The sequence below is a fragment of the Typha angustifolia genome, chromosome 14 (genome assembly GCF_048772165.1).
Source record: "Typha angustifolia cultivar Huaian chromosome 14, ASM4877216v1, whole genome shotgun sequence".
Lineage (NCBI taxonomy): Eukaryota > Viridiplantae > Streptophyta > Magnoliopsida > Poales > Typhaceae > Typha > Typha angustifolia.
The window spans coordinates 10719891-10747550 of record NC_133252.1 but is presented as its reverse complement, the minus strand read 5'-3'; the positions used below and the strand labels follow the sequence as shown (position 1 = coordinate 10747550).

The following is a 27660-nucleotide window of genomic DNA, read 5'->3' as shown; positions in this document are numbered from 1 at the left end:
TTCCGTATCCAATCCCACCAAAAAGAACGAAAGAAACAAAGAAATAGAAAAAAAATAAAGGCTCCTCCTACCTCGGCGACCGCGACCCAACCCCGGGCTCGATCGACCGCGGAGAAATCGGCGTTTCGGGAGCGCGATCAAAAGCGACTCCGACGCATGTGACGCGTGGGAGACGAAAGAACCAGCGGTGGGAGATACAAAAAGGAAGAGCCACGAATACCACGAGCGATCCACCGCCGGTTCTTGATTCCGAGGCTTCTTGGTCGTGAAAGATTCGCGGTGAGTCCATAAGTTTTTTTGACCTAGATTTTAGATTCTGGAGAGAGTGAAAGATTTAGATGTGAGAGAGAGAGAGAGAGAGAGACGAAAGGAGAGGAATTTTTTGAGTTTTCGGGTTGATCACTGAGGAGGAAGAAGATTTACGTAAGTAGTTGAATTGTGGGTTGGGAATTTGTGACGTGAGGGAAACGAAGCAATTGCAAGGTATAATGTGGGTGTAAATTTGGTTTTGCTTTTGTAGATTTATCCCTTATTCATGCATGCGGAAGCATGTGACTGATTTGTTACTATGATCACCCAAGAATGACAGAGAGGAGAAAGTTTTGAACCGTGGGATTGATTGTTGTTCAGGAAGAAGATCTGTGTCAATAGTTGAAGTGGGGGCTGGGAATTAGTTAACTGAGAATGACAAGCTATTCAAGCCGTAATGTACATATAGGAAATGACACAAATTGAATTATTCTGTTCTGAAAGTTTCAATTGGTATAGTGTTTTGCACGTGAACAATTGTTCCTGATATAGATATAACCTTGGTCATGCACGAAGATATGTGAACGTTTTGTTATTATGGCCATCCCAGAATTTCAAGAGGATCTTGCTAGCGAGAGGGGAGGGATTTTCAGATGGCAGAGTTGATCTCTTAGAAGTAGAAGAAGATTTCTTAGAAATAATTGATTCTGTAATGTATAAAGTTATTCAAATAGATTCAGAAATTGAAATTAATTATGTTCATTAGGAATAATGCGGGATCGTAGCCTTGCTACTTGTATCTTGTTTAATCATTATGTATTCATTAAGTCAAAGAGATAATTTTATTGGTAGCTGTAAGTTCAATACTTTATGGTTTACATTCATAAAGTGAGTGTAGTTAAGATCAGGAGATAGAGGAGTGTCATTACTGAGAAACAAATACAGCATCATGATGCCTTTACTAATGCCTGAGGATGTTTTTCTCAATGTTGTTGTTGTTGTCGTTATTATCGTCTTCTAAGCATGTTCAAATGTTCAACCTTTCCCATAAGTTTGCCAGCTACCAATTAATCTTGATTCATTTTTTAAAATTCGGATTGCTTGACAATCACTTAAGTTGAAAAGATATTCATCAGTGAGTCCTTTCACTGGAGCTGGATATTTCAGTGTTGGGTTTTCATTTTTACTGCTGAGAGAAACTTCAAAGTATGGTATATTCTGTTATGTATTTGAGTGTTTTCATTCATTCACTTAGATTTGTCTCTTGCGGCACATTTTTGATTACTTTGCTGTAATATTTACCAATTAGATTTACTATGTGATTCAGGTTGCTTTTGTCTAAATGGTATGCATGCTTGGGCAAAGGAGAATGGCAGCCATGGTGAGGCTACTTATGGTCGAAAATGTTCCGGATATTACACCAGGTATTCTTTGTTGTAACATACGATTTTGTGTTCTTATGATCAGAAAGATACACTAACGCTCTTCATTTTCTGAGTTAGTTTAAACAATCCCAAATGTTATCTTCACATATTTGTTGAGATATAGATAGCAAGACAACTTGAGAAAATAATTTTTAAGTGGCAAACTAACATGAAATTTTTTTATCTCGCAATCCTGTATTTCTGTTATTTTCAGCAAAAAGTTTGCCTTTTTCTATTTTGGCAAGTTGAGAAGACCAACATATAGGAGAAAGATGGAATATATTCTATAAAGTGAAGAGTGGATCAAGAATCACCGGAGAAAATTATTGGAGTCACAAAGAAATCTATAGTGTATCTAATATAGAGATACTGATTAGTAAATTTCTTTTCCATTCTTGACGACCTGTAGACCTCCATATTGTTTCTGTGTTCTCTCAATTCTATATATCATGTCTTTGCATATCCCAAACTAGTATTAGTACATGGTTCCATAGTTGCTCTTTTCCTACATGTGTGAACCATACATAACCAGATCTAATCTTTCCTGAATTTGAAGTCTTATCTAAATGCTAGCTTTAAAATAAAAATATGCTGAGTTCCTCTGGAGTAGGAGAGCTGAAATGTTAAAGGTGTTCTTCTGCATTTGGAAAATAGTATGTAAAATAGAACTTCCAACTCCTCAATCTTTTAGTTTCTTTAGCGATGATGTGAAAATGGAAACTTAAGCCTTACAACTAACAGGAAATAGATGAAAGAGAAGAAAAGAAATCTGATAATGTTTCTTGTTTATTGGAACCAAAAAATTGATCAGTATTTATACCTCTGACAATTGATTGCCTTTATCTACTATAAGCAAGATTGCAGTGCTAATTTTTGTCTTTTTAGCCCCATCACATGTATCTTGGATCATTTTTCCCATAACCTTACATATAATTATTTCTTGAAGGTTGACTCCGTAATCATCTATATCTATTCTTTGTATCAGTTATGTATTCTTCCTGTAATTTCTATAATCATATGTTTATTTCTCACTTTCTTCAAACAAGGACAATAAAGATAATTATCTGATATATTGAACAAAGTCATATTACCTTCCTGTGTTTGCTCTTCTTGTTGAGATGTGATTATTCATTTAGTTGGCCATGCTTCATTGTGGAAGAAAGTGTAACAGTACAACTATTTATAACTATTAACTAGAAAGGTGCATCTTTCATTCTAGTACAATTGACGACAGCATAGCATCTTTTAATTCCTATTTTTCTATGAATGTCAGCAGAAGAGGTGACTCATGAGAAGATTGCTGCTCAAATCATCCACAAGGAATTCCTTGATGCAGATGAGGCAAATTTACTTGAAGAAGAAGGTAAGTCGAGAATTCGAGTTAGTTATTCTAACAGTTCATATTAGCTTTGGATTTCCAATTGCTTTGATCTGATTTTTTGAGTCTCTCACATCATTACGGAGCATTGACTTACTGATGTTAGTTTCCTTCATAGTCTTTCATGTTCTCCATGCTAAGACTAACAAATTTGAGGCAAAACAATATGTTGGCAGGAACCTCAAAGTTTTTAAGAATCTATTCATTGTAAAGAATTGCATGTGCCTAAGTTTTTGACTTTTTTCCTTCATGGGAGATTTAAATGTTGGAACACTTCAACTAGATCGCTATTTAAAGGATTAGTTGTAGGCTCTATTTTTTGTTTAGAACATAAAGAAGTTGTAAGTAGGGATTGGGAGAAGACATTGGGTGACAAATAACTAACATTTTTTATTTGTTGAGAGATGTATATAAGGTGATAGTACTCTATTGTCATATGCCTTAGTTTTTCTATCAATGTTAAGATTAGAAAATTTTTATCAGGTGGATGTGTCGTAAGTGGCAGTGGGGGAGACATGGTGAGCTCGGTTCGGTGGAGTATCGAGAGCTAGTGGTGAGTTGAAGTGGAGAGGAAATGGTGGGTTCGGTTGCTGCGATGGAGTGTTGTGGGCTGATGGTAAATTGGTGGTGAGATGCGGTTGGAGGTGGAGCGGAATTTGGTGGCTGATGGTGAGCTGTGGTTGGAGGTGGAGGGCGACTGGGGATGGGCTACAAGGGAAAGGGCTGTGGTGGAGTGTGAGGGGAGGAGTAGAAGGAGCTGAGGCGAGAGGGAGAGAGGTTGAAGAAGGGAAGTGTGTTGTGGTTGAAGAGAGAGTGCTAATGAGGGTGAGGGAGAAGAAGACGAAAGTTGGAGGGGAGGAGTGGTTCAGCTGGTGGTGGCCTCGGTAAGAGCGTCGGCAATTATGGATGAACTAAGAGAAAGAGAGGAATTAGGGTAAATATTTATTGATGCATTTAGAGTGCTCACCACATCTCCTATATAGTGGCTATTTAAGCTTAGGTGACTTGCCTTCCAAGTAAACTTAGATTAGACTCAACTCGATTTCACCACCTTGTCCTCAAGGTGTGAAGTCAAGCAAGCGCTCAGCTATCTCAAACTCAAACTCACATGTAGCGTCATTGGAGTGTCGACCCAACTACTCCACTAGAACCTCCGTCAATAGTCTCCCATATCTACGTTGCTGCCTCCTAGCCAAGATCCTCAACAGCTCCACCGGGTGTGTCTCCTCCATCGAGTCGAGTATGTCCATGTCTACGATTTGGTCCGTCTCGACTCGAGCTTTCAGGACTGAAATATGGAACACTAAATGGACGCGAGATTCCTCTGACAACGCCAATTTGTATGCTACCGTACCCAGTCGCTCGAGCACTCAGAACGACCCAAAGTATTTGTGTGCTAGTTTGTGGTTGCACATTTGTCTCAAAGTCATTTGCCAATATGGTTGAACACGCACGCACTAGATCACTGATCACGAACTCCTACTCACGATGCTTGTGATCGTAGATCTGTTTCATGCTGTTCTATGCCTCCGCTACGTGGGTCCTCAGCTTTTCACGGTGGCATCTCTACTCGTCAGTTCGAGATCTATCTTCGTTCGTGCTGAAGATGCTATGAGATCATAGGTTTGCAAAGTCGGTGGTGGTCTACCATACACTGCCTCAAAGGGGGTCATTTAGATGCTAGTGCAAAAGGCAATATTGTAGGACCATTCTGCCCAAGACAAATAATCTAGCCACCTACTGGCTCTTTCACAAAGCAACAAAGGTACTGCTCAATACCCCAATTTACCATCTCATTTTGGCAATCAGTTTGTGGGTGGTAGGCTGAATCGAGGTCTAATCAGTTCTCTACAGCATGAGGTACTTCGTCCAAAAGTCACCAATGAAGACTCGATCTCTGTTTGATAATATAGAACGCGACATGCCATGGAGCTTGCCGATGTCGCGTACAAACACCTCTACTACGGTTTTCACTGAAAATGGGTGCGCTAGGGTTGAGAAGTTGGCATACTTTCTCAGTTTGTCTACCACCACAAATATGACAGGGCCCCTACACTACTGGTGGCCCCTCGATGAAATCCATGGAGATGTTGTCCTAAACCCACTTTGGAATTCATAAAGGTTGTAATAATTCTGTCGATTTGAGGGAGTCAGTCTTTGCCCACTGGCACACCTTGCACACCTTCACATACTCTATCACCGTCTTCTTCCCGGCCTACGTATAGCTTTGCGAAAGCTGTTTGTAGGTCCTTAGCATGCCCTCATGCCCAACCTTTAGAGTGGAATGGAAGTGGTCCTTGAGTGGAGTGTGTAAACCATCGTTCGCAGGCACCCGGATGCGCCCTCTGTCCAATAGTAGTCCGCTACGGCTCTCGAGGTTGGGGTGGCTCGTTGGGTCATCCGCCGGCTCCTGCATCAACCTCAACATCTTAGGGTCAGATGCACTTACTCTTCAGTGGTCCTCGAGAAATGGAGAACTTGATATCGATATGGCCGCCAACTTTGCTAGTGCGGGTTGTCAGGATAGTGCATCCTCCGTCTTGTTTTCTGCCCTTTTTTTGTACTGTAGATCGTAATCGTATCCTAATAGTTTTGTGACCCATATCTGTTGTATCGGAGTATGTATGCGCTGACTCATAAAATAAGAAAGGCTTCGTTGATCTGTTCGAATCACGAATTGTCGTCCAATTAGATACGGCTGCCATTTGGTCACTGCATGTAGACTGGCTAGCATCTCGCTCTCGTAAGTGAACATCTGCTGTGACCTCGCGGACAAGACATTGTTGAGATAAGCTATAGACCTCTTCTACATAAGGACATCGTTGACCCTGCCCCGGAGGCAGCACACTCAACCATGAACTGCTGTGTGAAATCCGACAATGTTAGTACATGGGTGGTGGTCATATTAGCCTTCAGCTCCTTGAAAGCTCGGGTTGCCTTGTTAGTCCACTCGAAGGCGTCCTTCTTTAGCAATGATGTGAGCGAGGTAGCTATCTTACTGTATCCTGCCACGAACTAGCGGTAGTAGCCCGTCAAGCCAAGGAAGCTGCGTTTCTCTCGGACTGTCATCAATCGTGGCCAACCGACCATGCAAGCAAAGTTGCTCGGGTCAGCTGCCACCCCTTCGGCTAAAATGATGTGGCCAAGATACTCCACCGACCGCTCTCCCCACAGGTACGTGCTTTGCTTCACCTTTATAGAATGCTCGGCTAACAGGTTCAACACGGCTCGCAAATGCTTCATATGGTCTGACTAGATCCTGCTGTAAACTAGAATGTCATCAAAGAATACTAACACATACCGCTGGAGGAGTGATCAGAATATATCATTTATTAGGCCTTGGAATGTTGTCAGTGCGTTCGTCAATCCAAATGGCATGACTCAAAACTTGTAGTGCCTGTCATAAGTTTCGAAATGTTGTCTTATGAACATCTTCTGCTCCAACTCGAATCTGATGGTACCCTACGCGGAGATCAAGCTTGCTAAAGTAGGATGCCCCCGTCAGATCATCCAGTAGCTCCTCAATAACTAGTATGGGGTATCGGCCCTTGATGGTGACGTCGTTTAGCGCACTCAAAAATACCAACTCTCGTCCTTTCTCACTAGTAGGATCGACAAAGAATACGTGCTTTGGCTCGGCTAGAAGATGCCCTGCTCCAACATCTTGGTAACCAGCTTTGAAATCTTCTTCTGCACATGTGGGTATTGGTAGGGCTGAACATTGGCCGGTTTGACCCCTAACATAATCTTAATCTGATGGTCAGCATGCCTGGCAGGAGGTAGCTTCTTCGAGGCCTCAAATAGTCCAGAAAAGTCAATCAATAACTAAACCACATCAACGATTTTACTTGAGCTTGGAGCAAGCTCAGGTATAGTCAGGGCCAACTGTAGGAAATAGGAGCGCTCTAGTGCTTGGTACACAAATCAATGGCTGTAATGTAGGGTGCGACTGAGTCTGAGCTCTATCCAATCTCACGACGCGTTCGCCTCTCCGAAAGGTAAGCTGCGTGTGTGAGAAGTCGAACGTGATTGGGCCAAGACCTTGGAGCTACTAGGTACCCAAGACCACGTCTACCCTACGGAGTGCCAAGGGGTACATGTCCATTATGAAGCTGTGGCCTTTTACCCTTAAGGAGACCCTTAGCATATGCTCTCCACTCGAAACTTTGTGCCATCCCCAATGATCACCTTAAAGCCGATGGTAGGCTTGGCCTCCAACCCAATCCTTTTCACGAGCCGCTTGTCTGGGAAGTTATGAGTACTCTCGATGTTGATGAGTATGTGTACATTGTGCTTCTTGACCACCCCGTCCATTCGTAGGGTATTTGGGGCGCTCGTCCGTAAGTAAGCATGCATGGAGATCTCGATGGGAACATCCTTATCGAGGCCCTCATCCACGATTTCTATTATATCCTCGACGGCCACGTTATCTTCTATCACCTCCTCACCCCCATCATCATGGCTATCAATCACTCTCTCGATGACTCTGGCGCAACGATGGTTCGGAGTAAACCTCTCGTCACACCGGAAACATAACTCCTTAGTCCGTCGCTCCACCTGCGCAGGTGTGAGAGTGCGGACTACGGGTTGTGCCCCTCCTCCAGGACTAATAACTAGTCTAGGTGCTGCCCTTGTGCCAAAAGGGGGGAGAAGTATCCCTCGAAGCAACTATCAGGCCGACAGTTGCACTCGATGCACGAGAGGTAATCCTGCTGTCCCAGCTAGTTTATGAAGTCCTCAAAGCACTCCTTAGGGCTGCATGTTTCTGTTCCATTTGAGTGGCGTCCTCGATGGCTTCGCTCAAGGTCCAAGGCCATAAGGAAAGGATGTCGGCCTTGACCTTCTCTCGTAGCCTCCAGATGAATGTATTGATCAACAACTACTACGACCAAAGAGGTCGGCACTGACTACTCACACGCTAAAATTCCTTTTGGTATGCGGCCCCGGATATCCGCTGAACCTATTTGGAGAGTATAGTGTGATAGTCCTCGAAGACAGAGGTCCAAAACCTTTTTGAGAGTCCCTCGATGAACTCGGACCATGTCCTGAATAGTTGGTGGGCTCTCACTGACTAGTACCAATGTAAGGCAGCCCCCTCCAAATGGCAACTCACCAACAACACCTTAACGTCCTTCGTTGTGCCCTGATACTCAAAAAACTGCTAACTCACAATCTAACAACTTACTTGCTTGAAATTTTGAGAAATCGAGCCGTGTGATGCGCCCACAAATGTCAATGTTGCGGTTAGGATCATATGCCATTTCCAGTTTGACCATAGGTGGATAAAGGATTTGCACCCTCGGGTCACGCCGCCTCCAATCATCCCTATTGCGATGCAACCTAGAGTCCTCTTGTTTCAATCAAGGGCTTGCCACTACGTTTGCCTCCCTTTCTTGGATCTAGCCATATTTATAATCTATCCCTTTTCCATCCGGTCCATAGGTAGCTTGTGAAGGAGGTGAAGGCCTCGGCCTCACGACGGTAGTCCAAGTTAAAGCAGGCTAAGGTGGGAGATCGATGGCCGACTCTGTCGTGTGCGCTCCACTCACAAGAGGGCTATGGGTAGGCCCGATGCCTTCCCTTACTGTGGGGGTGTGAAGGGAAGTCTCAGGCCAGAGGGCTGTAGTAGCAGTGGCTCGCCATAGCCGATGGCTGCCCATGCTAGTGTCAGCTTCGACGAGAAGCCATCTGGATTGAACGACGGCAGTTGCAAGTCTGGCGGTCTGTCAGCTCCTTGGCTTGACTTACCCTCCGCCAAATCGTGGGTGGCAAGATGCTGGGCTCTCGTGCTAGGTGGGTGAGGGAGGAGGGGGCTTGTGGATGGCCGAACCACCCAAGGTGCTGCTGATTATAGCGGCTGTTCTAGTAGTTGGCTACTGAGAACCAAGGACCTTAGATTTGCCCTTAAGTCTCTCATCTCTTTTTGAGATTTTTCTTGCAGATCAAGCAGCCTTTGGAGAAGAAGGGTAGCGAGAGATTCCGGTGGCGGGGCTCCTCCCGTTGGTGGTGTGCTCGATGCACTCGAGAAGGCTTCAGCTTTTATTGGAACAACTGTATTGGTGGTGGTCGGGTGTTCTCCGTCCTTCGGCGCCTCGGCAGCAACCCTTCTACTCGCCATAGCTCGCTTGGTGGTCATGGCCGAGGATGTACTCGCTCTGATACCACTGTCGTGAGCGACGGTGGGGGAGAAATGGTGAGCTCGGTTTGGTGGAGTATTGTGAGCTAGTGGTGAGTTACGGTGGAAGGGAAATAGTGGGTTCAGTTGCTGCAATGGAGTGTTGTGGACTGATAGTGAACTGGTGCTGAGCTGCGGTTAGAGGTGGTGTGCGTTTTGGTCTGCGGTTGGAGGTGGAGGGCAATTGGTGATGGGCTGCAAGGGAAAGGGCTGCAGTGGAGTGTGAGGGGAGGAGTAGAAGAAGCTGAGGCGAAAAGGAGAGAGGTTGAAGAAGGGAAGTGTGTTGCGGTTGAAGAGAGAGAGCTAATGAGGGTGAGGGAGAAGAAGTTGAAAGCTAGAGAGGAGTGGTTCAACTGGTGGTGGCCTCAATAAGAGCGCCGCCAGCTGTGGATGGACTAAGAGGAATTAGGGTAAATGTTCATTGATGCAGTTGGGGTGCTCACCACATCTCATATATAGTGGCTATCTAAGCTTATGTGATTTGCCCTCCAAGTAAACCTAGCCCGATTAGTCTAACACTAAGTAAGTTCATGATTTGACTCAACCAACCAGATTTGAGCTGGTTCACAATAGGCTGACCTACTCAAAGTACTCTATTGTCAAATGCCTAGTTTGACGCTAACATCTGATGATTTACATGACCATTTTGAATATCTTTATGCAAATTTATTACTTCTTGGAACCGGAAAACTTGACCGTAGGCATCTCATACTCATAGTAGCTCCCAAGCAGTTTCCCAAAAAAATGAATATTAAAGTTACTTCTTAAATTGTTTAGTGAAATTGTTGTGCTCATAATACTTATGATGCCTAATTTAGATGTTTCCTGAGTACTTTTATTATCAATATCTTTTGACGCTATTCAGCAACTTCTCTCCCTCTCTACTTATTTATTTTTTATCATTATTAATTTTTTTGCAGATATGCATATATTTGAGTGTAGGCCATTAACAGATCCTCTGCACCTGGTAATCTTCAAATAGATCTGATATTAAGATATTTAAAAATAAAGTGTCTTTATGATGTGGTTTTACAAAAATTCAATAACTGTATTTTCCAGATTTGTCGCTTTCTGACCTCAGTAACATAATCTACACTTGTAATATTCTGTCACTCACTTTATTGTGCTTTTTATATTTTAAAATTTATAGTGGTACCAACTCTTGATTGTGAGTAAAATAGTTTTTCTCATAAACCTTAAGTTGTCTCGATGCGTAAGCTATCACTTTGCTATGTTGCATCAAAACAGATATCAAACTTTTAAAGGGATGCATGACTGTAAATCACGAAATTGTGGCCCTTAGTCAAAAGTGAAATAATAAAGAGATGTAACCAATCTTTGCTTTAGTTCTCGGAAACTATTCTCGCAATTACCTATCCACCCAAACTTCACCCCTTCTTGGTGAGGTGAGTAAGGGCACGAACAATTTGAAAAAATTCCTCCACAAACCCTTTGAAATAGCACGCCGATTTAAGGAAGTTGCACATCTCCGCAATTGATCAAGTAGACTATTAATTTGAGGTAGTGGATATGTGTTCTTCACTGTGACTTTGTTCAACCCACTATATTTGATAATCTAACGACTCTTAAGGTTGAGTTTGCAGCTCTGTAAGTTTTGTTGGCACCATTTTGTAAAGTGCTTTTGATATTGGTGGAGTGCTAGGAAGAAGATCAACGGTGAAGTCTCTCTCTTTGTCAGGTGGAAGGCTAGGTAGATAATTAGGAAACACATCTTAGAAACTCGTTCACTACTGGAAGTACATGTGTTTTCTGCTCCGCCCGCTTTGCACCCACATCAGATACCAAAAAACCTTGACATCTTTTCCTCAACGATCGGTTTGCCTGAATTGAGATAATATCGATTGTATGAATTTTTTGCTCACCTTGGAAGAAATTTTCTGGTCTTTTCAGAATAGAAAATATGACTTCGTTCTATAATCAACTATTACATGATGTCTAGATAGCTAATCTATGCCTAGTATGACATCAAAGTGATGCTTGTCTAAATAAACTAGATATTCTAGGAGTTTTTGATCATTAACCTCTACGAAGCAAGATCTACAAATATGACTTAAAAGTACAGTTCTCCCTATGAGAGTTGTTGTTACTAAACATGATTCCATGGCCTTAGATGCAACATAATAGATGAATAAAAGCAGGCGAAACAAAAAAATATGTGGTGCGGAGTCTATGAGAATTTTAACAAGTATAGATGATATAGACACAATACCTTACACCACAGATAGTGAATGTTCGGCCTCCTCCTACCTAAGTCAAAATATATACTCTCCCTATGTTCCCCAGCTTCGACCCTGGACTTTTAGTACATGCTGGTGGTCTATTACTAGCTACTCCATACTAAGATGGTTAGTGATGCTGATCCTGTTGGTCAGAAGCTAAATGCCATCTTGCACAAGGTGCTCTGCAATATCTCCATGTGGTTGGGACTTTCACAGTTGTACTAGTTTCATGGAACTCCATTGCACTCTACATTGGATGAATGAGAACATCTACACTTTGAGCTGTTCTTGAACCTAATTTGCTTGTAACATCCTCTAAAAGAGTTCGGTCCACTTTTAGTCCTAGAAGATTGTCCACCTCTGCTGCTTTGTCCCTGGATTATCCTGCCTCTTGTGTGGGTGTCGTTGCTTTCGCTCTTAGCGAAGCTCCTCAATGCTTCTCTTAGTAAGGATAAAGTGTCCGACACTGGAAGAGTACGATTCTGTCCTTGATGGTTGGCTGCAACTTTCCTTGAAAAAGCTAACTTTTTTCTCTTTACTAGCTGCTATATGTAGAACAAAACATTGAAATGCTTCCTTGCCTTAACTCAAAAAGCTCACCATACTTCTTCAAGGCTCAAGGATAATACTTCTCAAAGAAGATTTTTAGAAACTTGTCCTTGTTTAGCTCTTTCTCCCTTTTGATACACTGGCGCTTGATCATCCGCCACCAGTGCTCAACCCGATCTTCAAACATCTAGATTATCAAGGTAACTTTTTTATTATTTCTGCAGTTCAAAACATTCAAAATCTTTTCGATCTAAAGCAGCTATGCTTATGCTTCGATCAAATAAGTAGTTTCTTTGAAGGATGGTGGGGATACCTTTAGGAATTTCTCAAATACCGTAAACTTATCTAGACTAAGAGGCCTTAGTCAAGTTTTACCCTCCAATAGCTTGAACAGAGTTTGAAATGCTGTAATCACTATATTTGTAGCAATATTAGGGGTAGGAGTAAGGACAATCACTAGCTTAGACATAGGAATCAAAGTTAGTGTAGGAGTTGGCACTTAAGCAGATTGACTCTCGCCCCCTACTCCTACCAGTAAACATACTCCGGGCAGTAGCTCTTTGTCAACAATGACATGTATACATAATGCCTTTCAAGATTTATAAATAAAGATAAGTATAAATTCTACTAAACATAATAAAATTACTCGTAGCAAATCTGTGCTCGTGTAATATGACCTCTACTTGACTTAGGTGACTTAAACTTAAGCTTCTCTACTTGACTTATAGTGACTTAAACTTAAGCTCTGATACCAATTTTTTTATGACCCAAATTTGGAATCATGACCAGTCGTGCACCCTAATGAATTTGAGATACATGAAGTCTTAACTAATAATTTTTTCTAAATCCACAATAATAAAGAATTCAATATGAACTACTAACTTCAAATTGATAAAACTCCAAAGATAATAATAATATCGAAATATGACCACCAATGTCTCACCAAATAAACTAAAATAACAAGTAGTTTTAGAATTATAAATAACTAATACAATTGAACGTGGAAAGTCAAATTTTTAGTGGAGGTAAGAGTTCTGGTCCACTACTCTCAATCGCCATTTTGGGCAGTACCTATAATGTTACGAGGGAGACAATTCCATGAGCCTACAATTATAGCTCAATGAATGGAATCCACTCAAATACCAATTAACTCCAAATCTAATAAGCTTGATTTTAAAATAAATCAAAGGCACGACAATATATAGTAAATTGACAACACTAAGCATGCTCACAAGTCATAACAATAATAATAATAAAACATAAAGAATAATAATGTGAATCATAACTGATAACATACTTATAATTTCAATATGCTAGATTTCATTATTAAATAAATACCATGTCTCATTTGAGATAACGCTTGAGTCTTTTCCTCTTAGTTGATTCGGTTAGGACTACTAAGAGGCGTCATTGTATAATTAATACATCATATATTTTCATATAAGTGTTATGAAGAAGTGTCACTATGTGATAAACGTATTATGTCTCTTCTATTAATCGTTGAGAGAAATTAGAGTCACTATAGAAAATCTTTCGATTTAGCCTAGAATTGTTTTTTAACCCCGCTAGTGTCACCTAAGAAAGTCACCGCCGTGATCTAAAATAAGACTATTTCCTAACTCTTTCAGAGTCCTAAGCTCACTCGTTTTGACAAAAGGGGATTAAGCAAGGACAAGAGTCGTCACTTAGCTCCTTTGAATGCTTCTTCAAGACCGGTCCATCTGATCATTCAACTAGTCTTACCTTTATCACTACACAGATTCAACAGTTCATTCACAAAGCTCTTAACTTCATTGGTGCATCTACATTTGCCTTTGCTGCCTCTAGTATGACTAAACTTTGGATTTTGAGTTTGGCTTCTTATATTATATTTTTGGCCACCTATCACTGCATCTCCCACATTGGTAACATTACCTCCACAACGGATCTGTTCAGGGTCGGGTCATCCTTTTGTATGTTGATGATATGATTATAACCAGAGATGACTCGGCCGACATCCTCTCTTTTCAGCAGCATCTTCAGTGCCATTTTGATTATAAGACCTCGGTTCTCTTAGCTACTTTCTAGGTATTGAAATTGCTTAGTCATCTCATAGTCTTCTGTTGTCCCAATAGATATGTATCATAGAGATTTTGAGTCACGCCATCGTCTCATTGCTACCCTAGTTGAGCTTCATTTGAAGCTCTAACCCGATAACGATCAATTTCTTCTAATCCAACTAAATATCGTCAGCTAGTTTGGGGGCCTCATCTACCTGACCATTACTTGGCTCGATATCTATCATACAGTTGGTCTTATCAGTTAGTTCATGCAAGCTCCTCGATTTGTCTACTATATTGCTCCCTTACGTCGTATTCTTCGATACTTTCGTGGCACCATTGCTCGCTTTCTCTTTATGCCATCGACTTCTATCTTGGCACTGCGGGCTTATTTTGATGTCGATTATGCTAGTGATAAGTCTGATCGGAAGTCTACTACTGGCTTCTGCTTTCTTTTTTTGGGAAACTCCTTGATTTTCTAGTGCAATAAGAGGAAGAATGTTGTGTCTCTGTCCAGTATTGAGTTTGAATATCATGCTATGTGCTGTGCAACTAAGTATATTGTTTGGCTTTGTTGCCTCCAATGACATGGGTGTTTTCTCGACTCTCCCAACTCTTCTTCATGTCGACAATGAGAATGCTAAACCCCTGCCGAGAATCCTATTTTTTTATGAAGGATGAAACACATTGGAGTCAATATGTACTACATTCGCGAGGAGTACCAAGCTGGCATCATTTCTCTCCATTGTCTCAACACCGAGGAGTAGATTATCGACTTCTTTACGAAGTTTCTTCCCCATTTGTGTTTTGAGCATTTAGTTAGCAAATTCTTGGTTTATGAGCCACCTTGAGGGGGAAGGTGGGAGTGAATTAGAATTACTAGAGTTATGTTTATTTATTTAGATACATGATGGTTTTGTATAAATAAGTCTAAGGCCCTCTCTTTCAAATAAAGCAATACATTTTCATCAAATCCTCTCTTCTCTACCTCTCTTTTCCCTAAACCCATTCTAGGGATAGGTCTTGTATTGTTTCAATTACAATCTAGTGGAAACCAATACATATATATCATAACAATATCCAATGGATACAAACTATCCTACAGATCATGAACCCAATATATAAATGTTCTTGACAGTCTTTAGAATGCTTAGCTTAAGAAAATATAGTCTCTTCTTTATACCTTTTGATTTGTAGAACCAGTATACTAATCCTCACAAGGTGTACTTATTAAATTGGGTGGCAATAAGTGTAGTCACTGTGCTTTATTTTTTGCCATACAATATTACGCGTAAAGGTTGTGATATCTTTATTACATTGATAAGGTACCTTCTCACTTATTTAATTTTCCAATTTTGCTAAGCTATAGTCCAAACCATAATCCTTCCTTAAAGTCTATTTACGTCTGCCCTAACCTGGATATTTTATCCTGAAGGTACGCTGCAATTCCTGTAAAAAGCCAATCAAAGCTAGTCAATATGCAGCTCATTCAGGTTTCATTCTTATATTTTGCAGAATTTTGTGAGGCCATACTTCAATAGTTCTAAATCTTTTTAATTAGTTCATTTTTCTGTTCTTTTGTCCTATCTGAACTCTATTGTTGAATAGAAATAAGAATTTCTTCATATCCTTTATTTTTGTACTCATCTTGGTTATGCTTATTTTGTGGTCTTATTAATGTAAGGGACTCTTTGCATATATACCGCTAAAAAGTCTCTTATTTGCTTACGTGCCCTCTGAAGTTGTATTTGCAAATATACACATCAAAACCTATCGTAATTGCATATATGCCCCTACCTTGATCTAAACTATTTGATGTTAAAAAGACAAATGCTTTTTATCCTTTTTTAGCTTGTCTGCTATAGTTAGCAAAAATAATAATGGCAAATTAGTCATTAAAATTATATGTGAGTGTAACTAATTTGCATTACCTATGGTTAATTTACGGAATTTAACAGAGGATCACGGTCTGGGTATCTATGCAAATAAGATAGGTTTTGAGGAGTATAGGTGCAAATATAAACTTTAGAGGGGTGCTAAGCATATACAAGATTTTTTAGGGGTAAACATGCAAAACACCCTTAATGTAAATAGTAGTATAGTACACTCAGTGTGATGATAAAGCTTCCCAGTTCACACTGTGCACCTGGTGTCATAGCTCAAGTCTGGTATATATGGTGACCTAGTCCTCGTGTTCCAACTTACATGACCAAATACATGAATGACTTTTTTAGCACCTTCCTGATTTGACTTTTGGGTAAATTAATTTGTTAAAATTTCATACTGTGATCATGTGATCTAAAATCATGGCCTTCAATTTTGTGCATATATATAAACTTAATAGACAAATACTAAAGGTACATAAGCTAGTGCCACTAGATAAGTAAACATGTCTTTGAAATCCTAAATGACCCTTAATTAAAAAGGTTTTCTTGTCAAGAAGAACCACTTTCATATTGACAGTTCCTGGAAGCTAGTAAAACTAGGTAAGATATTATAATCAGTTGCCTAATTTGTGCTAAAGATGTAACTAGTATTTTGACTATTCCTAATTAATCATGTTTTGGAGGAGTCCCACATCGGATATGCATAAAGGGAGGTGCATAAGTGTCACTCCAAGTAGTTTCACAAAGGATACACATGAATGTTCACAAGATGAAGACAACTGTATAATGTGGTGACTAGTGAGTACTCCCACATCCACATCAAATAATTGTCAAATACAGTTGTGAAGGCGACACTATTTATAGGTGGCATGACTGACTCAGCTAGGTTCTAGGAGGCAAGCACCAACTTAATAGGAAAAGGAAGGAGAAGAAGATGGGCTCAAGAAGAAAGAGTTTAGAAGATAAATTTATACTTTCTATTAGCCATTTGCAAAAGAGATCTAGGGTGAACCTACTATATAGAAGAGTTAGAAAAATGCAAACGCAAATAAAAATTTGATTATAAGCTAAAAGTTGGGGCGTAGTAAGATCAGTTAGCTCATCCTGGAGACAAGTATAATCCCTTCATTTTTCCTCATTAGATGTTCCAAAGAAGATCTTGATTGGTTCATTCTAATAATATTACTCCTATATTATGTGATCCAAGTAGCATTCTTTTATCTCGCACACTGAGATAGCATAATGTGGGCTAGAGATTTGTGGTTGAGCTTTTATGGCAGTGATTTTAAGTCTCAATTTACATATGGAAGTTGAATTAGGTTATTCTTTACCAAAGATGATTTTTTGCTTGGATATAGCAATGGTGATAATTTTTTGTCAAACTTGCATGTTCATGGTTATTTAATTTAAGTTTTGATAATCTTTAGGTTTCTGATATCTATATTTTGTATTTATTGAGCAAGCTTCTTTCAAAGATGATTTAGTATTTTACATTTTGACAGAATCAAGTTGATGTTGTCCTTTCTTCAAAACATGACTGCCCGATTATTCCAGTAGTAGTGAATTGATCAAGAAGATTGCAAGCAAATGACAAATGGCATTTACTTCTATCTGGTTAACATTTCAAGATGGCTTCAATCTTCTGTTTACTTATGCAAAGATCTTTTTAACAAACTGAGCCTTGGTGACCTTTTATTGATCCATAGAATGCTCACGAGCAGACCTGAAAGTGGTGTCTTTTGAATGGAACTGCTTGATGTGTATGATCATTAAGTTCTTCTGTTACCATGGCCTATCTTTGGTATATAGAGGTGGCCTTCGGAGACTGAGTTATCAACTGAAATCAAATCAGCTGTATAATTCTTTGACTACAACAAGGCAACCAGAGTAGGATGATCATTAGGTCTGCATTCAAATGCTATCATTTTTGAAGAACTTTACCATCACTTAGCCCGCATTTATGTATGTTACTGTTCACATTTTCAAATCGATCTAAAGTTAAGTGCTAACATCAATGGGCTTTACAAACCTGATTCTTGATTTTAGGTGACTAGCGCCTAAGAGCTCTTCAGTCCTTTTGTTTAAAGTATGGACGTCATTCTTGCTATTGTTGGTGTTTGAAGTTTATTCTTGTAATGTATGAAAGACATATTTAGAATATTTGGTCAGAACTCAGAAGAATCTGGATTTAATATTTTAAAAAGCATTAATGAAAGCACTCTTAATCAGTGTAGATGTAGTACATTTGTTTTCCTTCTTCAAGCTTTGGAATTTGCGAGAATTGCTTTTTATACTGCTTACTGATATTTCTTTGCATCTACATTTCACACAATCTTTATTTTTCTTAGTAGCTGGTAGCTATAATCTGTTATAATTTTCTCTTACCCACCTTTTAAGCATGTGTGAGATTCATCATCCTCTATTTTGCAGAGCGATGTAGGTTATTAGCTCCTATTCGAGATACTGCTCTAGATCTTGAAGTTGATTCTGGTCATAAGAAGCCCCCAAGGAAAGGGAGGAAAATGTCGCAGGCAACTAATGGTAGTATCCTTTTACATAGTAAATCTATTGTCACTGTTTTCAGAACCTTTGATATGTTAGTTATGTTTCTAAAACCATTTAGATCAGGCTATCTCATATGCATCATGATTATAGTCTCTGAACCTTCAAAATCAGAGAGTTACATATATTTATATTTCTTTTTCTCTTTGCTGATCTTAACTTCTTCTAGACCATAGAATACATATAGGTGAGAAAGAAAAATCTGAGTCTGTAGATAGAAATGATGTTGGCAGGTCGGAGTCAAAGTTTGAAAATCAGAGCAACCTGCTTTCTCCACAGTCTGGAGAGGCGCAAAGTAAGTCTCATTTTTATTTCACGACTGATTCCAAATTTGTCTGACACTCTAACAGGAAGTAGGACAAAATGTGCAATCATGTATGCCTTTTAAAGTACATGTTCAGCTTATAGAACTGCAAAAGAACATAAATATTATCTAATATTTATGGGAGAAGATTAATTTACATGCTGATCTGTTCTTTAGGGACAATGGATTCGCTTCATCATGCCACAGTTACCAATTCTTCTGAAATGACTGAAAAGGGGAGGGGTGAGCGACTGAATTCCAGCCTATTTTTTGAAGTTTCACTCAGATTCATCAGTTTTGACCAAAAACAAACTGAAACTAGAATTTAAAAAAAAAAGCAGTAACTTTTGAGAAAATTTATCACATTGCAGTCTCTTGTATTATCCTTCTTTTCTTCTTCTCGGATATCTTTTGTTTATTTATCTTTGTCGAAGCGACTCATTACACTTCTTTATCTTGTTTGGGAAAAAGAGAGTCAAAAGTGAGTCTTGTATGTACAACATTCTATGTCATAGATTTGTTCGTTGATTTGTCGTTTGTGCATATTTAGGTACTCCAGTTCCTCTTGCAACAAAAATTTACCATTCACAAGGCAACTATCGTCTGCGGTTGGAACTTGGCCATCTTTACCGTGAGGCATGTGCAAAAGAACATACAAGTACTTACCCAACTACAAGCTTATTGCAGGAGAACAGAATGATGGCTTCACAGGTCTCACCTGGTAGTAAGCTTCCATATGGGGCAAACAAGGATGATGTTCCTCAAATGAAGGTGTGAAATGCCTTTTGTACCCAAGATTATTAACTAGATGACTGCTTTACAATTACCTTTTTTTAACTTTCCAGTACTTTTGTATCATTGTTATGCCCATCCAACATTATTACAAACTATTTGAACTTCTTGCCCTATTCTTATATCATTTATATAAGTTAAGGTGGGATACTGGGATATATTTGTTTGGATCTTTGATATGAGTATATAAGAGAAAAGATCATCTAAGTGGTTGAAGAGCTTTTGAAGAAATTGGGCACTACAAGTTCCTAATCTTGTAACAGCTTCTCACTCGTGCGAAAATCTTCAGAATTGATCAATCTTTCTAAAATCTAAACATCTGTATATGTGATTATGTTCGCATAAGATGTTGTTTGTGTGTATCGCATAGCCTAATCCGGATTGGTGGATCGATATAGATTTGAGGACTGCTAAATGTGTAGTTAATTATGCTGTAAGATATGCAATTTGTAGAATAATTATGCTATCAACCTTGGGCCTGAGTTTAAAATGATTTTTCTGTTTCTGTTTTCTTCCCTATGATATCAGATATCAAATATATCTACAGTTCTAAACTCTCCAAAATAGGACCAGTAGTTCTCTGTGTTTCTTTTGTCCATTATGAATGAACTTATACCTCCAGAACTTGGTTCACTTAACACCTTAGAAAGGCTCCTAAACACCAAAAATATCCCATATGTAGCCACACTTTACCGGTCTAACCTTCCTAGGCATTGGTGGGCCACTTGTCTACCTGTCAGGCGAAACAGGATATATGGTCTTCCTGGTGGTCAATGGCCTTATGTATGATGGCCATGATGTATTTTTGGGCAAAGATAATTTAGCCAGAAATACATTCTCTTTACAACCAACCCATTGTCAAATAAATGCAAGTATTTATATTTCTCACATCTGTGACATCTTGGTGACTTTGGAATGTTTTCCACAAACTTGTTCCCTTGAAACTTCTATTTTTAGTACCTTAGTGGTTGTTTACAGATGTATGGCATTGTAATTGTTGGTTGAGTCTTTATTTGGCAGGATTTTATCCAGCCATATACTTGCTGACTATATTCCATGTGGACTGGGAAAAAAAGTTAAAAACCCTTTCTAGCAAGACTACTATTTGAAATAACTTGCTATTTATATGTATTCTTCTTTTGGTATGTATTACTTTTATATATTTTACACAAAAAAGGGAATTGAATAGAGGCCTATAGTATGACTTGACTCTTAAACCTCTTAGTGCAGAATAAATGGTGATGCATTTAAGTTCAAGAACTAGATAATTGAAAGCTTGGTCTGGAATATCTGCAGTCTCATAAAACTAAGTCATATTTTTGTAGCTCCTCTTATGGCTCAAGATGAGTAGTAGCAAGGCAGTTATAATTAAAATTTAATAAGTCTGGTTGCATCTAAATTTAAAGAATATAAATTAATGTCCTTTGCTGTTGAAACTTTTTAATTTCCATGTGTAGGACTTGGACACCCTCGATACACGCAAATAGGGGTGTCAAAATAAATGAGTGGCTTAAGCTCGGCTCAACTAAAGCTCGAACTTGACTCAGCTCGACTCAAGTTAAGCCGAGCCTGAGCTGAAAATTGAGGCTCGATTTAAATTTCAAGTCGAGCCTCAGCTAAAGCCAGCTTGATAGGCTCGTTTACACCCATCTGAAGACAAAAATTACTCCCATCTACATAAGACAAAAGACCTAAAACTCTCACATCTCCCACTCTATGAGTCTACATTAGTATCTCATCCACCTCCAACCCAACCCCCACAAAGCACTCGTGCCACCATGCCTCCTCGTCCTCCTCCTCGCTAGCTGTGGTGCAGCCGGCCCATGGCCATTTCAATGGATCTGGGTCATGCCACGCGGCGAACCAGTCGGTGGAACCATCGACGAGGTAGGCTACAATGGAGACGCCATGGGTGTCGACAAACACCATGGCAGTGGAGACGGAGCCAGAGAAGGAGAGCCCGCAGCTCTCCTTGTTGGGATTGCCGATGAAGAAGAGCTCGCAGCTGTATTCGTTGGCCTTGATGGTAACGGACTGTGCCTTTTGGCGGTAGTTGGAAGTTGGCGGCGAGACCAAGGAGGAAGACAACTCGACTTAATATTGGTAGCTGGATGGTTTAATTTGGGATTGGACAAATCAAAGAGGTGTGAGGTAAAAGTGGCAGTAGTAGACTAGAATGTATATTTAATGCTTAAATCACTGTGAGTTGTCTTCTTCAATTGCACACCTCACCAACTAAAGAAATATTTATTAAAAGCAACTATCCTCCTCATCTTCTCCTTCGCCTCCTCCTCCTTCAATAAGCTGCTGCCTCCCCCAATCAGGCTCAAACTTGGGCTCGAGCTTGGGCAGGCTTGGCTCGATTTGAGCTGAGCCAAGCCTAAACAAAAAAAATTAGGCTCCAAATTAATTTTGAGTCGAGCCTGATGGCTCGGCTCATTTACATCCCTACATGCAAACTTGTCTTTTAGATATTTTTAAATGGCGAAGAGATGGTCAAATAGTATGATAGTCATCTTAAATAAACCATTGTTGAACTCTCTTGCCATGGCCCATTCAGTACACTTCGAGATTTGAAACAACTCATCCTGAGATGGAAGAATTGATGGTACTTTTTTCTCCTTTGACGCTATTAATGTATTATGTTTATTGGTTTATAGATACCTAGATTGGTTTGGATTGAGCTGCCCAAAAGGAAATTTAGAAATCATGGGCTTTTTGTAAAGAGTTTAAAAATGAAGATATTGTTGGGGATGGATGGGTCATTAAAGTTTGGCAATATATGGTTATTTTATTTTCATTCTTTTTTTTTTCAGCAAATCAATACCTACATTATCAGGATATTGGAAAAAAAAAATCATATAGTTTTCAACTACTTGCAATTCATATCGTGTATTTTAGTTTTTAGAAAAAAGACCAGCTCCCTTTTAAGTTCCATGTGATTATGAGGATATTCTCCGGATATTCCAATATTTTGACCAATGCCCGTTTCTTATTTTCGGAGACTTACCTATAAAGAAGGGCATTTTTCTTGAGATGCTGAATAAGGCTTTCCACTTCCTACCAACAAGGCTGCAAGTGCATGTTGTTGGCGATCCAGAATGGTCTACCTCCATTTGGAAACTCACAGGCATCCATTGGCCATGAGGCTTTTTCAGTGTAAAACTAATATAATTATGTTTTGCTTTACATATTTGGAGTGGATCTGAGTCCTTGATACACAATGTTTCTTATTGTACTTGTTTTTGCTTAGACAGATTTGTGAACCAAAGATGTTGTTATATGATATTGTACTAGATAAAACTATATTTCATGCTTGAATAGAATTTAAATTACTATGCAAGCCCAATTGTTTCCGTAATGTCATTCCTAATATATTTTTATTTAAATTAATGTAATTCAGTCCTTTATTTGTCCTTGAACGTTAATATATTTAATAACTATATTAAATGCAAATGGTGCATGTACTTTCCATACTACGTATATCTTGTGCAGCATTTTGATACTCACATGCAAACACCACCTTTAAGAGGCTGGTGCTGGTAAAAGGGAAGTATGTGTTCTGAGATGCTTGTAGAAATTGTTTCAATGGCTTCGCTGTTTGCTACAGAGAATTGGATTACAGGCATAAATTTTTATAGTCTTTGGAAGGAGAGAGAAGCTACGTACCAAACGGTGGGACTTGGTACTGCAATCACTCATGGTATAACTCAGTCGAGAACAATATGAGGATTGAGTAGCAACCAATGGACAGAATTGATTATAAGGGATCTAAGCTCAATACTGGGGATGGTAAATATAATTCACATTATTATCTCTTGCCTAATTGTTAAGTAGCAGAATAAATAAATCTAGTTGTATGATTCAATGTTTTGGTTCAGTATAGTCCAGAAGCACCAAAATCACAGAGTTGTTGATTTATCGAATTATTGGTACTTATTAATGCAACAACATTGAACTCAGCAGTTTGGATTCAGTGAACCTAGCATATTGTTGTACATACTGGTATTGTTTGTATTTTAATGCTACCATGTATTCTCCCTAGATGACATGTAGGGGGCAATCAAAGCTCTCAAATTTCCTATTTATAGACATAAGAGATATTGTTGAGTGTTGATCATATATGATATTCTGGATCTTCTAATTAGATTCTTCACCTGCCATATGCCCCTTGTTCATCCTATTATTTTAAAAACCACTTGAGCAATTTGATCTACTTTGTTTAACTCGTGGGAAGCAGAAAGATGCATATTCCTTGGGTGGTCTCTGCAGCCCCGATCAGTTTGGCACAAAGTCAGACATGTGCTTTAATCTTCCCAGGAGAATATCCACCATAAGCTTGCCAAGCTGACTCCAGCAGACTAACCATTTAAGAACTGAATTGCCTGCAGTTACAGCTCCAAAGGAAATGACAAGAAGCAAATGCCAGCAACATCACATTTATATCCTGGAAAATCAGGTAAGGTTTCTTTGTTCCCTTTATATATTCATCTTCTATAGAATGAGTTCAGTGAACTTTATTTTTCATTATCTGTATTAAGTATTAACTCAGTCCTAAGAAGTGAGAAGAATTTTCCTTTGTATGTATTCTTGTATAGAATCTAGACTATGGAATTTTATAACTGAAATTTATATAATAGTTTTGGTATTCTGTTGACTGAGGACTTGTAGCTACTCTGATATACACCATAAGCTTTATTGAATTCCTATCATGTTGAAGTATTATTTGTGCTGCAATACTTTAACTTTTGATTCGTTCAGCATGTATTTGTTATGCATTGGTGATAACTGTTGCCTCTTACACCATTGTTGTCTCATTCTTCAAATTTACCCACCTCAGGTGTTTCTTTTCCCATTGGTAATCCTGTGATATTTAACTTACCAGTATAGCTTAGTGAATGCTGTATGCAATTATTATTCATCTTTCCTGCATCAGCTTGCTTGCAAATTCAATATTTTTTCCTTATAACTTATAAATCATGGATATGAATCATATTATCAAATAATTTCCATAGAACATGATGGTATGCTTTCAGAGACGTCCTCAGAACTGATAACCTTATCAATTTGCATCCTATTTTCGAAAATAGAATTAAAAAGATCAGGCTGCAGGTGACATTTTATGGATGAGAACTCAATAATCTGTCGCCTAGGGCTGGGAAAGTACATCACTTATCTATGGACTTATTAAACAAAGAACTCAACCTTTCCTATATTTATGCATGAGGAGTACCAAGAGGTGTAAGCGGTAGAATAATCAGTGATGTGTAAAGCGGTTTTGCCGGCTGCCTCGCCGAGGACAATGGTGCAGCTGCAAGGCGGATATGATCCATTAAAATTAACTAACCGTTAACCCTTACATAAGATAAAAATTCACTGCTCTCTCCTCTCTTTCTCTCTGCTATCCTCTATCTTGCTGCTGCTGCTGCTGCTCTCTCTCTCTAAACCCTAAAGTCTAAAACATTAATGCCCTAAATGCGATGAAGTGCGGCAGCGGCAATGGCGATGAAGTGTGGCAGCAACAACTGTGCGTCCTCTTTCCCTCTCTCTCTCTCTCACACACACACACACACACACACACACACACACTCTTTCACTCTCCTCTCTCTCACACTTAATTGTTTTTTTTCTTTTCAATCTTTCTTAAATTCTTAATTTTTTAATTCTTATTACTTAATATATATGCGAGGCAGTTAGAGAAATTAATTGAAGCAATTATTGTGTTTTCAGTTTTCACAATTAATCAATAATCAGTTAATCTGTTGAATTATTATTTTTTTAGTTTTTACATTTTTTTTATAAATTTGTTAATTACTTAATCTGTTGAATGTTGATTGCTAATCTATTATTCAGTTGATTGTTAATTTCTTAATATGTTTCCATTGAATGTTTTTCAAAGGAAAATGTGTTAATCACTTAATTTGTTGATTAATAGTGTATTAACTTTTAGTGTTAATATGTTTCTGTTGAATTAGTAAATTACTAAAACTAGGAATTAGTTAATTAGTTATTAGAGTGCTAATGTGAATTACTGAATCAACTGGAAGTAGTCAGTAATTAGTTACTGATTATTGTTTTTTACTTTTCAGTTTTTACTCGAGGTGAGTTACATTATGATTATTTATGTTATTTAATATTTTGGTATAGTGCACTATTAAATTTTTTATATATATTATATTGGTTACAACTTAATATAAGTGTATAATGTATATTATATATCTGTATTATATATGTTTTTTATATTACAACTTTCAACTTCATTTTCCTTTTGTGATTTATTTTGATTTAATTTGCTTCTAGTCTATCTAATGCATTAGCTCATGGTCAATGGAATTTTTACCTGTGTTCCATTGAAACGGAAATGTGTTTTGATTGGTCAATCAGAAAGTTGTTTCATGTTTGCATTAGAAGCTCCTGATATATCAGCATTTAACAGAATTACTTGAAGGCCAAAATTAGATGTAACAACCTTCATTTCCTGGTGAGCTGGTTGTCATCTTCGGACTGGTTATTTTTTTTACCATTTGCACGTCTTCTTTAGGAAAAAGAAATAGTGATGTAGGGTTCGATGTGGTTAGTGATCTGCATCAGTTATTTTCCAGTTGGCTTTGCTATAATGGTTCTTTCTGTTATATTATTTGGATCAAGTGTGAATGTACATGCTGTACCAAATATTAAGAGAGGGAGGTATTTATGACTTTCGAAATGATACCATTTGTTTCATAGATATTGTTAAACTTCCAATCAGGGATATGTTCTCAAGGATACCGTCATGTTCTTACTTATTACTAAGAAAATAGTGATGTTTGATTTCAAGTGTACTACAATAATTGCTTAATCGGGTGTTGCTCGCAAGGATGGAATCATACTCTTATTTTGGTTTGGTAAGTCTATCCTGTTTGATTGTATACATTCAGGACTCTGATTATAAGTGTACTACAGTCTCTTTGGTCGGATAATCATACTCCTGTTACGGTCGAGAGATCACCCTGTAATTAGTTAAATATATGAAGTTGTTTTGTACTGTATCACTAATTGCAAGGGTTTAACATTTTTTTCTTTAAAATTTATTGATAGAAGCGTAACAGTATCTTTGTGATGGTGTTCCAGGTTTATATTTTCTGTGACATGTCTTTTTTTTTAGGTTACCTCTTTCAAGCCGTGTATCAGACATATAAGAACATTCTGCCATCTTCTTAGGAACTACAAACTTCTCTCTCTCTCTCTCTTTCTTTTTTTTTCCTTTTGACTGCACTGATAGTATCCATCCCATTTTCACCTTTAGATAGACTCCAGTGGATGGATGTAATATGCTAATTGCTGTCCTTTGGTGGAAGCTCTTTTTATCTATAAAATAAAATAAAAGAAAAGGAATATGGAGTTTTTGACAAAAATGCAAAAATGGGTATGTGCAAGAAAGAATGTAACCAAATGTGTGCTCTGTCAAGAAGAACTATATCTAGTGTAGGATAGCATTTTTTATTAAGAAATATAGGATTTTGCTGAAGTGTATCTAAAATTGCTGACCATATTAGTGATTTTTATATCAATAAATTGCTAACTCTTATCGGCTATTAATATGGATGGCATCTACGCCAGTTAAAAATCATCACTGAGAAAAACTAATTTAAACCAATAATTACTTGGGTACATAATTTGCTAGAATGTTGAAAAGAAACTCTCAGAAAGAGGCTCTTTTGAGATGTTAGAGAGAAGGTTTTCTTGGATAGCAAGAAGTAACAAGAAGATACGAGTTGTAAAGTAGTTATTTCTAATCATTTTTCTTTGCCTACTTCTGCCATTGGGCTCCTAACGACCCCGTTTTGAACACTGCCGTCCTTCTCTTCTTAGTCGCTTTTGCTTCGGCATGCGCCGCAATTAACTGACAATGTTAGCCTTTTGACTCTGCCAACCACTTCACTTTCCCTTCTCTTGAGTTGTTGTGACGCACTTCTCCTATACATAGCCAAATAGCCCCAGATGTCTATATATATATATATATATATATTGAGAGAGAGAGAGAGAGAGAGAGAGAGAGAGAGAGAGATGTGAAGTAATTATA

The 27660-nt window shown here is 38.6% G+C and overlaps 1 protein-coding gene across 2 annotated transcripts; it reads left to right on the top strand.

Moving 5' to 3' along the window:
* The first annotated feature begins 16 nt into the window (after window positions 1-16).
* LOC140775792 (uncharacterized) lies at window positions 17-26643 on the top strand. Of its 2 annotated transcripts, none has more exons than XM_073119224.1 (9): window positions 17-279; window positions 1577-1673; window positions 2947-3036; window positions 10147-10193; window positions 15490-15547; window positions 18371-18484; window positions 18672-18797; window positions 18984-19049; window positions 19357-26643. In XM_073119224.1, the coding sequence occupies exons 2-9, from the start codon at window positions 1592-1594 to the stop codon at window positions 19581-19583; spliced, it is 810 nt and encodes a 269-aa protein (XP_072975325.1). In that variant the 5' UTR covers window positions 17-279; window positions 1577-1591; the 3' UTR covers window positions 19584-26643. The 2 variants fall into 2 exon arrangements, with proteins under 2 accessions (XP_072975325.1, XP_072975326.1); XM_073119225.1 differs by having other exon boundaries at window positions 18-279; window positions 2950-3036; window positions 19357-26642.
* Window positions 26644-27660: the final 1017 nt, after the last annotated feature.